Below are 14,959 nucleotides of genomic sequence, written 5' to 3' on the forward strand. Positions count from 1 at the left end.
TACAATTTGCCAAAGAACACATCAACTGGCCTAAAGAGAAATGGAGGAATATTTTGTGGACTGATGGCAGTAAAATTGTTCTTTTTGGGTCCAAGAGCCACAGACAGTTTGTGAGATGACCCCCAAACTCTGAATTCAAGCCACAGTTCACAGTGAAGACAGTGGAGCATGGTGGTGCGAGCATCATGATATGGGCATGTTTCTCCTACTATGGTGTTGGGCCTATATATCGCATACCAGGTATCATGGATCAGTTTGGATATGTCAAAATACTTGAAGAGGTCATGTTGCCTTATGCTGAAGAGGACATGCCCTTGAAATGGGTGTTTCAACAAGGCAATGACCCCAAGCACACTAGTAAGCAAGCAAAATCTTGTTTCCAAACCAACAAAATTAATGCCTCACAGATGTGAAGAAATCATGAAAAACTGTGGTTATACAACTAAATACTAGTTTAGTGATTCACAGGATTGCTAAAAAAGCAGTTTGAACATAACAGTTTTGAGTTTGTAGCGTCAACAGCAGATGCTACTATTATTGTGAACACCCCCTTTTCTGCTTTTAATAGCCCAATTTCATAGCCTTAAGAGTGTGCATATCATGAATGCTTGGTCTTGTTGGATTTGTGAGAATCTACTGAATCTACAGGTAACCTTGTTTCCCATGTAACAATAAGAAATATACTCAAAACCTGGATTAATCTTTTTAGTCACATAGCACTACTATTATTCGGAACACTACTGTTGTAAGCAATTAGAATGTAAAAATGCATAAATAGCTACACAATGCAAATGTAACATCTGACATTTATTCAGTGAGAGTTCATTTTGAATTCTACTATAGGTGCTGCATTGAGTCCAACCCAGTCTCACGTTTTTTTTTTCGTGCACCTGTCGTGAAATGATTCAAATTTTTGTGACAGGGTTTTTTAACTCACTATTACTAACCCTACTCCTACCCCCAACCCTAACCCTAACCATAACCTAACCCTACTCTTTCTCCTTTTGTGCAGCTGTCACGGAATGTATTAGAATGAATTTGTGCTCCTGTTACGAAAATGTGGCCCTTTTTGTGACAATATCACAAACCAATAGATTAATGTATATTTCATGCTGCTGAATTTATCTCACTTGCCGTAAGATATGGTAGATTGAGAAATATAATTCCTATTCAGCATTTTTTGGAAAGATAAATTTACCAGAAACAGTGCCCATCCCTTTTAATAAGAAAGTATTACCATTCATTCGAGTCATGCGTAAGCACTAAGCGTTGAGGCAGCTCATTCCCACACAGGCTCTTTACATTGTCTTGATTTTCACCAGTGTGAACTTTGAGTCACTGGGAGTGGCTAAATATCTGAAACAGGTTTTATGTCCACCTTTGAGCACTCCCGAGGCCGTTCTATTTGCATGTCAAAACTGGAATCCACACCCTCCATCTGTAGACTGCTTGTCATGTTGGGACAACTCCTGGTCTTTGTTTGCGCTGGCAGACAGAAGAGTCTTCAAATTTTGAACTGAACACATTTATTTATGTCTCCAAGTGGAATATTTTGCAAGCAGGCAAGAAAATTCTCTGGAAATCCCCATTCTCAGTGTAAGTTACTACTGACTTGTATGTTATACCTCTCAAAATTCAACAAGGAGCAGGAACTGCAGACAAAACAAATGATTCAATTGGATTGTTTCACTAGCGGGAGGTCTGTGCTGGTGCAAGTAAATAAATCAATAAATAGTTGTGTGCAGTTTTATGACTCCAGGTGTAGTTTAATTTAAAATCGACTCCTACGGTTGCACATAGTGTTGCTTTTAATATACATGTACATACAGGAGTCTGTGTAGTTTGTCCTGTTATGGACAGTTGCTGATAGAAAGTAAACCATGAATCATTTGTTATGATAGTGTCTTTCTTGTGTAACACCTGCAGTGAAACTTGTCAACAAGTAAATGTTTGCATGTGCCGAATTGTTCGATCCTACAACGGTCACAGATAAGTCTTTGTGTCTCTGCTTTTACACAGATGCTCTCAGGCTCTTGAACACTGCATTTATTGGTAAGTTTCATGCAAGACAGGCAACATAAAATTACATCCTTAGCGGGAGCGACGAGCAGAGAAATGTCAGCTTCTAGACAAGACAAGCCGCTTCTAAGTGACCATAATGCCAATGAACTCTTATTTGGCAAAGTCTTAACAACATATTTAGATTATTTCCTGTTGACAGCTTGTCAAGTGACAAAGCAATTAACATTTTTTGCTAACCAATGATTTGAAAATGACAACACAGCTTTTACTTGGGTGAATTAATAGTTGAATGTATCCAAAATGTGCAGAATATACTGATAATCAGAGAACAAACATTGATCCTTGAATGCGATTAATTGGTAAATCTCATCTCTCTGGATTCACATATCACAAACTGAACTTTTGTTTACTCCTGCACCCGATATCAATTTGTTCTTGTGACTGGAAAGGTTAACTCATGAGGTACTCTTCAGGTATAGCATCTACTCTTGTCATGCACCACCGCTGAGACCTTTAATCACAGCTGCGAACAGGTTTAACAACTGAAAATGCTTTCATGATGTGACTTGTTACCAGGTACTTCCTTTTTATACTTCAGAACATAGCCGTTTTTACAAGTCTTATAATGCAATAATAATATAACTAATTCAACAAATAAAGGATAGGTGAACAGTGATTTGGCTATTTGGTTTTAGGGTCTCACTGTGGAAACAGCAAACTCTAACTACTGTATAATTCAATTTATTTTATTTAAACAGCACCAAATCACAACTACACTGCCTCAAGGTGCTTCACACGTGTAAGGTCTAACCTTACCAACCGCCCCTGAGCAAGCACACAGGGTGATAGTGGTAAAAAAAAAACCCTCCTTCTGGCATTTTTGAGGAAGAAACCTCAAACAGACCAGACTTAGAGGGGTGACGGGCTATTCTAACAGTTACAAAGTTTTAACAAAAGATGAAAAAACAAACAAACAGAGAGTCAGTTATGGAATAAATGGTTTATCTTGGTGCAGAGTCTCTAGTTTCACCTCTTAAATAATTCTGATAGCAGATGTCAAATGCCAATGCCAGGTTAGTCTGGTCCTGTGAAAACAGCACCAGTGTATGGGATCATGGCAACAACAACTTGAACAGAAAGTAAAACAGCAGAATCAGACAGCTGGAGATAAGAGCACCTAAGGTATTAGTTCATCAGCAGTAAATCAACAGGCAGCAGAGGGATGACTAAAAGTGGTCACCAGCAGCTAGACCTGTGCTTCATTAACAGACCCAGAGTTTAAATATAGTGAGGCTGAGTGGGGCAGGGTCCACTCATCCTGTTATTTGATGGTGTATATTACAACCCCAAACTGATTTTAAAGTTCACAAATAAATGTAATACTTTCAAATAGCTAGCAAACCAGATGAAGTTTAGGTCAATTTACAAAAATGAAACATATGATTCTGTTGACGTACACCATGAATCACCTTTAATTGTACTGTTGTCTATAAATCTGTTGAATTGAAAATCAGCAAATAATGAGAATTTACCATAATTAAAGTTTTTTTTTTAAATGCCACACTTTTATAACATTACTTAACCTACTTTAGTGCAACATATAGCCTACCATAAATGTAAAAACAACTTCAACATGCTCTATTTAATACTAGGCTAGGACTAATGGACCCTAGGGCTTGTGGGAAGTTCCCGACTGAGACCTTTTTCATTGCTAATAATGTGATTTCAAAATAATGAGTTCATCCATTAGTTAACAGTTACACAAGAGGAAATGCATAAACCAGTTGTTATTCTTTAATATGAATGTCAGAGAATTCAGACATTTGCTTTTGTTTGGAGTACTTGGTTTATTTTAAATCAGTATTGAATATTGCAAACCCCATATAAAAGATCTACATTCTTAACACATAAAAACGTATCACTTTTATGGTTAAACATTTCGTTAACACTTTACTTGAAGATATCGTCATAATAGTGACATGATACTGTTATAACTGTTACATGACACAGTCATGAACGTGTCATAAACATTATGTCAATGTCATAAACACTTATGACTGTTGTCATTAAGTGTCATTCGGTTTTTGTAATGACAAGTTGACATTTTTTGAGTTGTCTTGATTGTGACAACTTTACCTTAATCAAAGTGGCATGACCAGAAGTTGTCCTTGTCATGACAACATGACAATAAATTTGTTTGGGATGTCCTTATTATGACAACTTGACATTAATCAAAGTGACATTACCAGAAAATGTCTTTGTCATGACAACTTCACATTAACAAAACATGCAATTATTTACTCAAAGTTTGTCCCATAACAAAAAAGAAGGAAAAGTAAGGTAATTCAGTATAAACAATAAAGAGTCATTTGAGAGCATTTTTCCTCCTGAGCAGTCACTTAGTTATCCATTTTCTTTTTTTCCAAAGGGCTCTGACCTGTCTTGCTATGTCTCTAATTTAATTTAATTCTAAATTCTGTAATTTTAATGTTGAAAGCATTTCTACATTCATTGCATCTATATGAAGAGTTCAGATGCAAAACCCAGTATCTCCAAAACCATACATTTTTAGTTGAGGCCAACATGTATTTGGCTGTCAAGGGGACCATCAGTGTGCAAAATATGAAAGAATTTGAACAAACTGTTTTCATTTTATTGATGAAAATCTGTGCATTTCCGAATAGTGTTTCCTTTAAATCTCCATTTTCAACTGCATTTTTCTTCATAAAAAAAACATACTTACTGGGTTTTGCATCTGAACTCTTCATATTTCTTTATAAGTGTTATCCATTTAGCAGCTTTTCATTGTTGCTTATGGAATGACGTGTTTTTCAGATTGTTGTGACATTTTATTATTTTGGTGACATCATCGTCACATTTTCTATCACATTTTCTAGATCACTTAATGGCAAATGGTTAATTGATTAGTATAAGCTTTGGCTCACTTATCTAGCCCTACTATTTATGGATATATCCTGTCAAATGTGCTTTTCAGACAGTTATGATAACATTTCATGACATCTTTGTGACATTATCATAAAGTCGCTCAAAGAATTTGATTACAAATGATGTACTGATTGATAAAAGGTTTACATGATCTCTCTATGGAGATATGATGAAAAATGTGTATTTTTTATGGCCCCTTCACACATAGTGCTAAGTTTGGATGGCGTTTGGAAAATAGCGAAACAGTTCGAAATTAGAGCATGAAACATCACATACAAAACATCGCACCGACGGGCAGGCATGCACGCATAAAAAGTCACCCTGTTACACACGAACCCGGTGCGAGAGTTTGTGTATGCGCCGGTGTCTGTCAAGTAGGAACAGTGCCAGGTGCACCACATAGCGCAGCTTATATGGAAGAAATAAAACCTCTAACCTCTAATTCCCAGTCAGAGACTTTACCACTGAGCTACAGAGCTGTTCTTGGAAAGTTGTGGGAAGCTGCCTCATATCAGGAAAGACATGGAAGTATTACAAAAAAACTTTAAATTCTACACCATATAAAAACACCACATTTATCAAGTCATGAAATGAAATGAATAAGAAGCAGTGTGCTCTGATGTTCACATCTACTGGTCAGGTGTATCCTGTCAGCTGTGCGCATGTTCTGCCCAACATGCGTGTCTTGTGGACGGCGCGCCGCAGCACAGACGCGTCATGTGGAACAGAGCTCACGTGGGTGACATGACGGTCAGATTGCCCGCTGCGTGTTGTGATCTGATGGTCTGTTTCAACCTGGGGGGCTATCAATGTCCGCTCCGTGTGCGTGCTCACTTGCTGCAGCTTGTCACCACCACGGGGACATATGTATTTATTTATGTCCACGTAAATACAACAATCAGACACACACGCCTCACAGTGGACAGTTGTTAGTCCATGACTGTCCAAACACGGGAGGTGTTGTGTAACCGGAATGTCCAGAATGACACATCACCACAGCTGCTTCTGTCGGAAGCCACACATCCCGTGAGTGGAGCGCACACACCCATGTGTCAGTGTGTGTATATTTGCAAAGTCACACTTGTGGGGAACTTAGACAAATTTCACAGCAGTATGAGAGTGACTGTCTGCAGTCTGTTGTCGTGCCAAGAGTGCAACTGGCCACACATTTTCTAAGTGCCATGCGAGCAGCGTTAGGTGTTCGTGTGTGTCACCTGGAATTTGGCTGACACCTGCCACGAGAGGGTGCGATGGGTTCGCACACTGCACACTCTGTCTTTCAGGCGCTTGTGTGCACAAATAGTTGGAGCAACAGGTGTATGAGGCGTTGGCGACAGGGACGACATTACACGGTTTGCACACGATGTGCACTTCGTCCAAACTTCGTATTGAATGAATGAATGAATGAATGAATGAATGAATGAATGAATGAAAACTGTTTATTTCGAACATTTGATACAACAACAATTACAAGATAGATCAGTAAAGACAACAACAAAAAAGTTCCTACTGTGTACCCAACATGTCCGAAAAGGGGTAGGGTGAAGCATCAGCTTATTTATCCCTACCCCTTCTTCCCCACAACCAGTAATACCCTTTGCCACATATACACATAGATTCCTACACACCTAAACTGATATCAATATATATATACATACACATATATACACATATACATATATACACACATATACTCAACAAAAATATAAACGCAACACTTTTGGTTTTGCTCCCATTTTGTATGAGATGAACTCAAAGATCTAAAACTTTTTCCACATACACAGTATCACCATTTCCGTCAAATATTGTTCACAAACCAGTCGAAATCTGTGACAGTGAGCACTTCTCCTTTGCTGAGATAATCCATTCCACCTCACAGGTGTGCCATATCAAGATGCTGATTAGACACCATGATTAGTGCACAGGTGTGCCTTAGACTGCCCACAATAAAAGGCCACTCTGAAAGGTGCAGTTTTGTTTTATTGGGGGGGGGATACCAGTCAGTATCTGGTGTGACCACCATTTGCCTCATGCAGTGCAACACATCTCCTTCGCATCATCCGTGAAGAGAACACCTCTCCAGTGTGCCAAATGCCAGCGAATGTGAGCATTTGCCCACTCAAGTCGGTTACGACGACGAACTGGAGTCAGGTTGAGACCCTGATGAGGACGACAAGCATGCAGATGAGCTTCCCTGAGACGGTTTCTGACAGTTTGTGCAGAAATTCTTTGGTTATGCAAACCGATTGTTTCAGCAGCTGTCCGAGTGGCTCGTCTCAGACGATCTTGGAGGTGAACATGCTGGATGTGGAGGTCCTGGGCTGGTGTGGTTAAACGTGGTCTGCGGTTGTGAGGCTGGTTGGATGTACTGCCAAATTCTCTGAAACGACTTTGGAGACAGCTTATGGTAGAGAAATGAACATTCAATACACGAGCAACAGCTCTGGTTGACATTCCTGCTGTCAGCACGCCAACTGCACGCTCCCTCAAATCTTGCGACATCTGTGGCATTGTGCTGTGTGATAAAACTGCACCTTTCAGAGTGGCCTTTTATTGTGGGCAGTCTAACGCACACCTGTGCACTAATCATGGTGTCTAATCAGCATCTTGATATGGCACACCTGTGAGGTGGGATGGATTATCTCAGCAAAGGAGAAGTGCTCACTATCACAGATTTATTCTGGTTTGTGAACAATATTTGAGAGAAATGGTGATATTGTGTATGTGGAAAAAGTTTTAGATCTTTGAGTTCATCTCATACAAAATGGGAGCAAAACCAAAAGTGTTGCGTTTATATTTTTGTTGAGTATACATACACAAACATAAATATACACCTACACATACCTACTTACATACAAAATACTATATATTTACAAGCCGAAGCAAAAAACAAAAACACCCTAACCCTCATTACCCTTCCTCCTCCCTATACCCAGAAAAAACCATATTTTTGTACCGCTGTTTGAACTGGTTCATGCTTGGACATTGCTTGAGCCCCACTCCCAATCTGTTCCACATCCTCACCCCACAGACAGAAATACAGAAACCTTTTAATGTTGTTCGTGCCCACTGATGCTTTAAATTAAATTTCCCCCTCAGACTGTAATCCCCTGATCTGTTAAAAAACATATTTTTAATATTTGCTGGAAGTAAATTGTTTATTGCTTTATACACAATTTGTACTGTTTGAAAATGAACCAAGTCTGTGAATTTTAAGAATTTGGATTGTAAAAATAGTGGATTTGTATGATCTCTATAGCCAGTATTATGAATAATTCTTATAGCTCTTTTCTGCATTACTGATAGTGATTGTGTTGTACCTTTATAAGTATTACCCCATACCTCTGCACAGTACTGTAAATATGGTAAAACCAGTGAGCAGTAAAGAATGCGGAGTGAGTTGTGGTCCAGAATATGTTTCGCTTTGTTTAGAACTGAAATGCTTCTTGACAGTTTACTTTGTATATGTTTTATATGAGTCTTCCAGTTTATCTTATCATCTATTATCACCCCCAGAAACTTATTTTCATGTACCCTTTCAATATCTACCCCCTCGACTTGTAACTGAACCTGTATGTCTGTATTACAATAGCCAAATAACATGTATTTTGTTTTACTTAAGTTTAATGATAATTTGTTTCTGTCAAACCATATTTTCAGTTTTCCCATTTCTATACTGATCCTCCTCAGTAACTCCTGCAAATCCCCCCCTGAACAAAAAATGCTTGTGTCATCTGCAAATAATACTAATTTTAATATTTTGGAAACATTGACAATATCATTTATATAAATTAGAAACAGTTTTGGACCCAATACTGACCCCTGTGGGACGCCACAAGCATTGTCCAAGCATGATGATGTATATTCCCCCAACTTCACAAACTGTTTTCTGTTACTTAAGTAGCTTCTCACCCAGTGCAACACCAACCCCCTAATCTCATACTGTTCAAGTTTATTGATTAATATGTCATGATTAATTGTATCAAAAGCCTTTTTAAGGTCTATAAATATTCCAACTGAATGTAATTTGTGGTCTATGGCGTTTGTAATCTCCTCAACTGATTCTATTAATGCAAGTGATGTTGAACTATGTGCTCTGAATCCATATTGACTATCAGTAAGTAATTTATGTTTATTTATGAATTTGTCTAATCTATTATTGAATACCTTTTCTAATAATTTGGAAAATTGTGGAAGCAAAGAAACAGGTCTATAATTTGTGAAGTGGTGTCTATCCCCAGTCTTATACAGCGGCACAACCTTAGCTATTTTCATTTGATTGGGAAATTTACCGGTTTGAAATGATAAGTTACAGATGTATGTTAATGGTTCTACAATCCATTCAATGACCTGTTTTACCACCACCATATCAATTTCATTTAAATTGGTAGATGTTTTATATTTACAATTATTCACAATGTCTATAATTTCATTTCCATCCACTGCTGTGAGAAACATTGAACAGGGATTTCTTTCTATGAGATTATTATCCCAATCCTCAGGTTGGGAATCTGGAATTTTTTCTGCCAAGCATGGTCCAATATTTACAAAAAAATTATTAAAACCGTTGACTACCTCATCCTTATTTTCCTTCTTGACATTATTATCAATGAAATACTGAGGGTAACTCTGTTTTTTATTACCATTTTTGATAATGCTATTTAATATATCCCATATTCCTTTAATATTGTTTTTGTTATTATATAATATGTTACTATAATATTCCTTCCTACATACCCGTATAATATTAGTTAATCTATTTTTGTATTTCTTATATCTATTTTCTGCCTCTTTAGTCTTTAGTTTTATGAATTCTCTATACAGTGTATTTTTCTTATTACATGCATTTCGTAACCCTTTCGTCATCCATGGTCGAGCTTGGATTTTTTGTTTTCTGTAGTCTTGTTTAATTGGACAATTTTTATCATATAATGATGTAAATATTTGTAAAAAAGTTTCATAAGCACTATCAACATCACTTTCACTATATACCTTTTCCCAGTTTTGCTCCTGTAAATCCTTCTTTAGTGTGTTCATGTTTTCCTCTGTCCGCACTCGCCTGTATTTTGTTTTCTCCTCTGGCTGATTCCGCCGATGGTTTCTATTATAAACGATGAAAACTGGTAGATGATCACTAATGTCATTGATTAATAATCCACTCACAGTGTTATTCTCAATATCATTGCTGAATATATTATCAATTAAGGTAGCACTATGGGATGCAATTCTGCTTGGCCTGGTGATTTTTGGATATAAACTCATACTGTACATTATACTGATAAATTCATCTGTTATTTTATGCTTATTTGGATTGAGCAGATCAATATTTAAGTCACCACAAATGAACACAGTTTTTTGATTAGTTTTTGAGAACATTTTCCCATACAGTCAGTGAATGTTTCAATGTGAAGGGGCCCTTAGATTTGGCCTTGATCTTTAACTTATCTGCTCACCCAGGCAACACTTCCATCAAGTTATTGTATGGCCTTGCCTTGCAGTATAAGGCGCCTTGGGGCAACTGTTTGTTGTGATTTGGCGCTATATAAAAAAAAAAATTGATTGAATTGATTGATCAAGTGTGGTGGAAATTTGTTCTCCCATTTCCCAGTCAGTTTGTGCACAGGCAGACACATGTGAGTGATTACAACATGGGTAATAAACACTTTATCTTGAAAGAACAAAGGAGTGTTCTCGCGTCTTGTTCAGAGTTTCAGTTTGTTCAGATGTTGGGTATTTATAGCTTTTACAGCATCTTATAGGCTTTGTTACACTGCTGTTAACTGCGCAGTCACTTCATGCACTTACCTACTGCTTCATTTTCATTAACAGCAGCCAACCTGACAGGCCTGTATTGTTACTGTTGCGTTATGTCATGGACTTTTGTTATACTTGACAGGTCTGGCCGAGATCTCCTGGATCAATGGAGTCTCCACGATTTTCCTTACCGTCTTCACTGAGTGGAGATTTTAAATGTGAAGATTACATCCAACCCCACTATAAGGAGTCGTACCGTCTGGCTATTGATCACCTGGTGAACAATGGCAAAGATGGATATCTGAAGTTCCTCAAAGAAGAACGCATTGGCAGCTTCCTCTCAGAAGAAGAGCTTCTCTTTATCACTGAAAATGCAGAACAACTCTCACCTGAAACTCAAGCAGAGGAGATCAGTGGTGATGTGGACAGTCAATCATCCTCAGGGACATACTGGCCAACATACTCAGATGAGGACACGCCAGATTTGGACTTAGGATGGCCAGAGGTCATGCATGAAAGACTGCAGACCAATATTGATTTGCTCTTTCATCCCCCGAGACAAAACAACCCCACAATCAAAGAGGTGGTCCGAAAGCATATTCAAGATGCACGACAGGTAATCGAAAGTAACACAGCAAGACAGCGGACACAAAATGAAGCTGTTGTTGCACTGTAAACCGGAATGCTCAAATTAATTAAAAAATTAAACAGTATAAACTCAAAGTTTTAAGAAAACTTTCCAATTACTTAAATATTTCAAGTTTGTGTAACATGGTCGTGCTTTTTGAGTAAATCAAACTCAGAATTTTGATTGACTTGAACTAATTGTATATTAAGTAAACAAAACTTATATATGAAAATGTTTGAGCTGACTCAATGAACACTTCAGCAGGGTGGTGGCTTGGTTTCTGCTGTGGAGCCCCCAAGTGAAAAACAAGGGAGCAGCCGAAAAGACTTACTTTTACTTAAGGAACACATTAATGTAATTGTCATCATGAGGTCAGTGGCGGGCACAGTTTCGATAACCGATAATTATCGAAGATAAAGTTTTCATTATCGGATTATCTTTTCAGATAACTTTGAAAACAGTTATCGGACTAATTATCTTCTGATAAATTTTTGTCCGATAATTTTTAGACCGTTAATGTGGTAAACAAAGGTGAACAGATGTATAGTTCTGCCCTCTGCAAACAGAGGAGAACTGCTTCTAGAAGAAACTGCTCTATCCTCTGCAGGCAAAGGAGAAACTGGTCACCAAAAAATAAACAAACAAACAAACAAACAAACAAAAAAACCCAACTCATTTCTTTTAACCCCATACTGATACACAGCCAATATCACCCAAGTCATCCAGAGGCATACATTTTTAACTTATGGTTCAAAGTTATTTAAGTTTATGTTATTTAAATTAACGTCACGTCTGAAATTTTATAATATATCAGATAATATCAGATATATGTTTTAGTTTTAAAGTAAGGCGCTAATTTTTAAGGTTTTAGTGTGGACATGCTGTGTCCAGGTGCATTATGGGTGATAGGGTAATCTCAGTACATTCACGACATGAGAAATGCATTTCAGACACTCTGTTCAGGCTCCACGGACAACAGCATTAAACTCTAGTGCCTAAAACTCTCGTGAATATATTCTCTGGGTTTATAGAAGTTGTTATTGTATTTGCATTTATTAAATTCCACGCATCTTAAACATAGCAAGTAACAACCCAGATTATCTGGAATTTTGTTGGCACCAAGTTATGGCACCAAACCATAACTCAGCACTGCTTTATTTTCCAAGACCTTGGCCTGACAGCAGCATTGCGATTGAGTAGAGAGTTGAGCTTTGTAGCTCCTCTCAGCTGTGTTTGTGCTGGAAGCCATGTAGTAAACTGGAGTTTCCAGCAGGGGGCAGTGCGCTCAAAGACAGAAGTGCTGACTCATTGGGTCTGTTGTCGCTTTTGATGTTTCCAAAAGAGATCATGGTGTTAAAACTCAAAATCAGCTTGTTAGTAGTTGCAAGTGTACCGGAGACAATACTGGAATTTATCGGTTATCTGTAACTTCTGATACATTTTTGGGTGGTTTATCGCTTTAGCTTTATCGAAGATAACTTTTCAGTTATATGATTATCTGTTATCAAAGTTAATTTTTTGGTTATCTGTGCCCACCACTGCATGAGGTATAAGTACCATATAATCAAAACATTTAAGTTCTGGGAACAACTGACTTTTAAGTTTATGAAGTCAAGATGCACTGCCATCTTGAAAATTGTCCATTGATTGCCTCAATATTTCTGAGTTCTGCTAATTTGTTCAGGTTTACAGTGTGTGTTTAAACACCAATGTACTTCTGACTCAGACATGTTCCTCTGCTGGGAATAATTTCAGAACTGCACTCTTCTACAGACGTTGCTCTCAATTTCAGCGTCAAGGAGTGTCTTTCCAAGTTGTCGGGATCACAATCTGGTTTTACAACTTCATGTCATGTGACAATTGTGTGGGAACCGTCCAGACACACTGCTCTTTAGAATAGACATAATCAGTTAATTCTTTCATTAGTTCTCAGAAGGCATCATGATGAATCACAAACTTGTTTCTTATTCAGCGCTCTCACAACACCTGAACCTGTAGTCAGCCATCAAAGCAAACACTGACGGGAAGTCTTGGAAAATTAAAAAAATAATATCTGACACCATTCATTTGACAAAGTAAGTCTGACAGTAAAACATTTAAAATTCCAAGAAAAAAGTTAGCTTCAAGTTTAGAGTTTCTTAGGTTCAACAACGATGATAAAATCACTAAAATGTTTAGGTGAAAACAGGGTTTTAGTTCAAGAAAACGTGCAGTGAAATTTGCTTGAAGAAAGCTGGGGAACAATTTCCACATAGGAATTTAAAGTAAATTTAATATTTATTCACTTTTGTTAGTAAAAATATTTAGTCAGTTCTGTTTCAATTTGAATAAAAGGATGGTGTCTTGACGGAATGTCAAAGACCCTGCTCAGTGATGTCTCAAATTCAGAAGTGATTCCTTTTTACTATTCAAGGACAAACATGCATACAAACAACAGCTCAATCACAAACTCTCCAGTTCATAATGGTCATAAGAGGTTTTACACTTATGTTTTTCAAGTCAACTCTGACTTCTGTAAATTGTGGCTCAGGCAGTCAAGCCAGTTAACATTAACTGAAGGGTTGGTGGTTTGAAATTTCCCTGAGGAAGAGAACAAAGTAGACAAAAACTCCTGGGGTACGTGTGAGAATGAGGAGACATCAGTCTACAAAGTTTTGAGAATCTGTTGTAAGATGACAAGCTGCTGCATTCACAAACTTTTGGGCATGAACTGGTAACACTCAAATGAATTACATTTGTCTATACAATGTTAAAAAGTTGAAGTAAATACTATGTCTTAATTTATTTGGATTGGCATAATTGATTTGAGTGCATTTTTTTTAAGTTTGCGTGACCTTCTATTTCTTTTTTTTTCAATACACACATTTAAAAACAACATTTTTCTTAAATCTGGCAATTAATTTTAAGTAAAATTTACAAATGACAAGTGAATAACATTTACTGACAAAACAAAAGAACATCCCAAGATAAATTTTCTTACGTCGCTGAAGGTGGCGCAGGTCTACAAATGGCTTGACTCTGCGTGATAATAAAATGATAGAATGAAAAAGAAAATATAATTGCACAAATTGTCATAAATGTTAAGTCTTAAGTTAATTTGCATCAACCAAATCTATGACCAGTTGAATTGTTAATTGAAGTGATACCAACTGTTTAATTTGAACAGTTATAAACATCTGTCAAATTTTGCAAAAACCTGCTTTAGTTTTGTGTGTAGCAGGATAATCTGATGATTCTGACAATTAAGTGTAATTACATTATTATTAACCCTCTGTGGTCCGAGGGCATTTTTTGGACAGTTCACTCGCCTGGCATAAATGTTTTATTATTGCTGTTAACAGATCTCCCTGCATCCCACAATCAAGTTTTATGTCTCTTTTTTTTCAGGGCAACCTGTGCTTTCAGAATATATATGTTTTTGTTGTGTTTTATAAATGTAATAAAGGTTTACAATCAAAAATAGGCAAGGAAAAAAATCAAGCGAAAAATAATTTTCCACACACATTTATTCAAAACACACAGCAAACTATAATAAACAACTGTTTTGACACTTTATAAAGGTAATTTGAGGTCTTGTGTGAAAGAATGTACAACAAAAAGGTTCAAGCA

General features: G+C 37.2%; 1 protein-coding gene across 1 annotated transcript in view; it reads left to right on the forward strand.

The window, feature by feature from the left end:
• Nucleotides 1–1,370: 1,370 nt before the first annotated feature.
• fam83b (family with sequence similarity 83 member B) overlaps nt 1,371–14,959 on the forward strand; it is a 28,431-nt gene continuing 14,842 nt past the window's right edge. The window contains exons 1-3 of the mRNA XM_034185414.1: nt 1,371–1,596; nt 2,020–2,052; nt 10,865–11,338. Of these exons, the coding sequence (XP_034041305.1) occupies nt 10,889–11,338 (450 nt within the window). The 5' untranslated portion in view covers nt 1,371–1,596; nt 2,020–2,052; nt 10,865–10,888. The remainder of the gene's footprint in view (nt 1,597–2,019; nt 2,053–10,864; nt 11,339–14,959) is intronic.

The sequence above is a fragment of the Thalassophryne amazonica genome, chromosome 13, assembly GCF_902500255.1.
Source record: "Thalassophryne amazonica chromosome 13, fThaAma1.1, whole genome shotgun sequence".
Lineage (NCBI taxonomy): Eukaryota > Metazoa > Chordata > Actinopteri > Batrachoidiformes > Batrachoididae > Thalassophryne > Thalassophryne amazonica.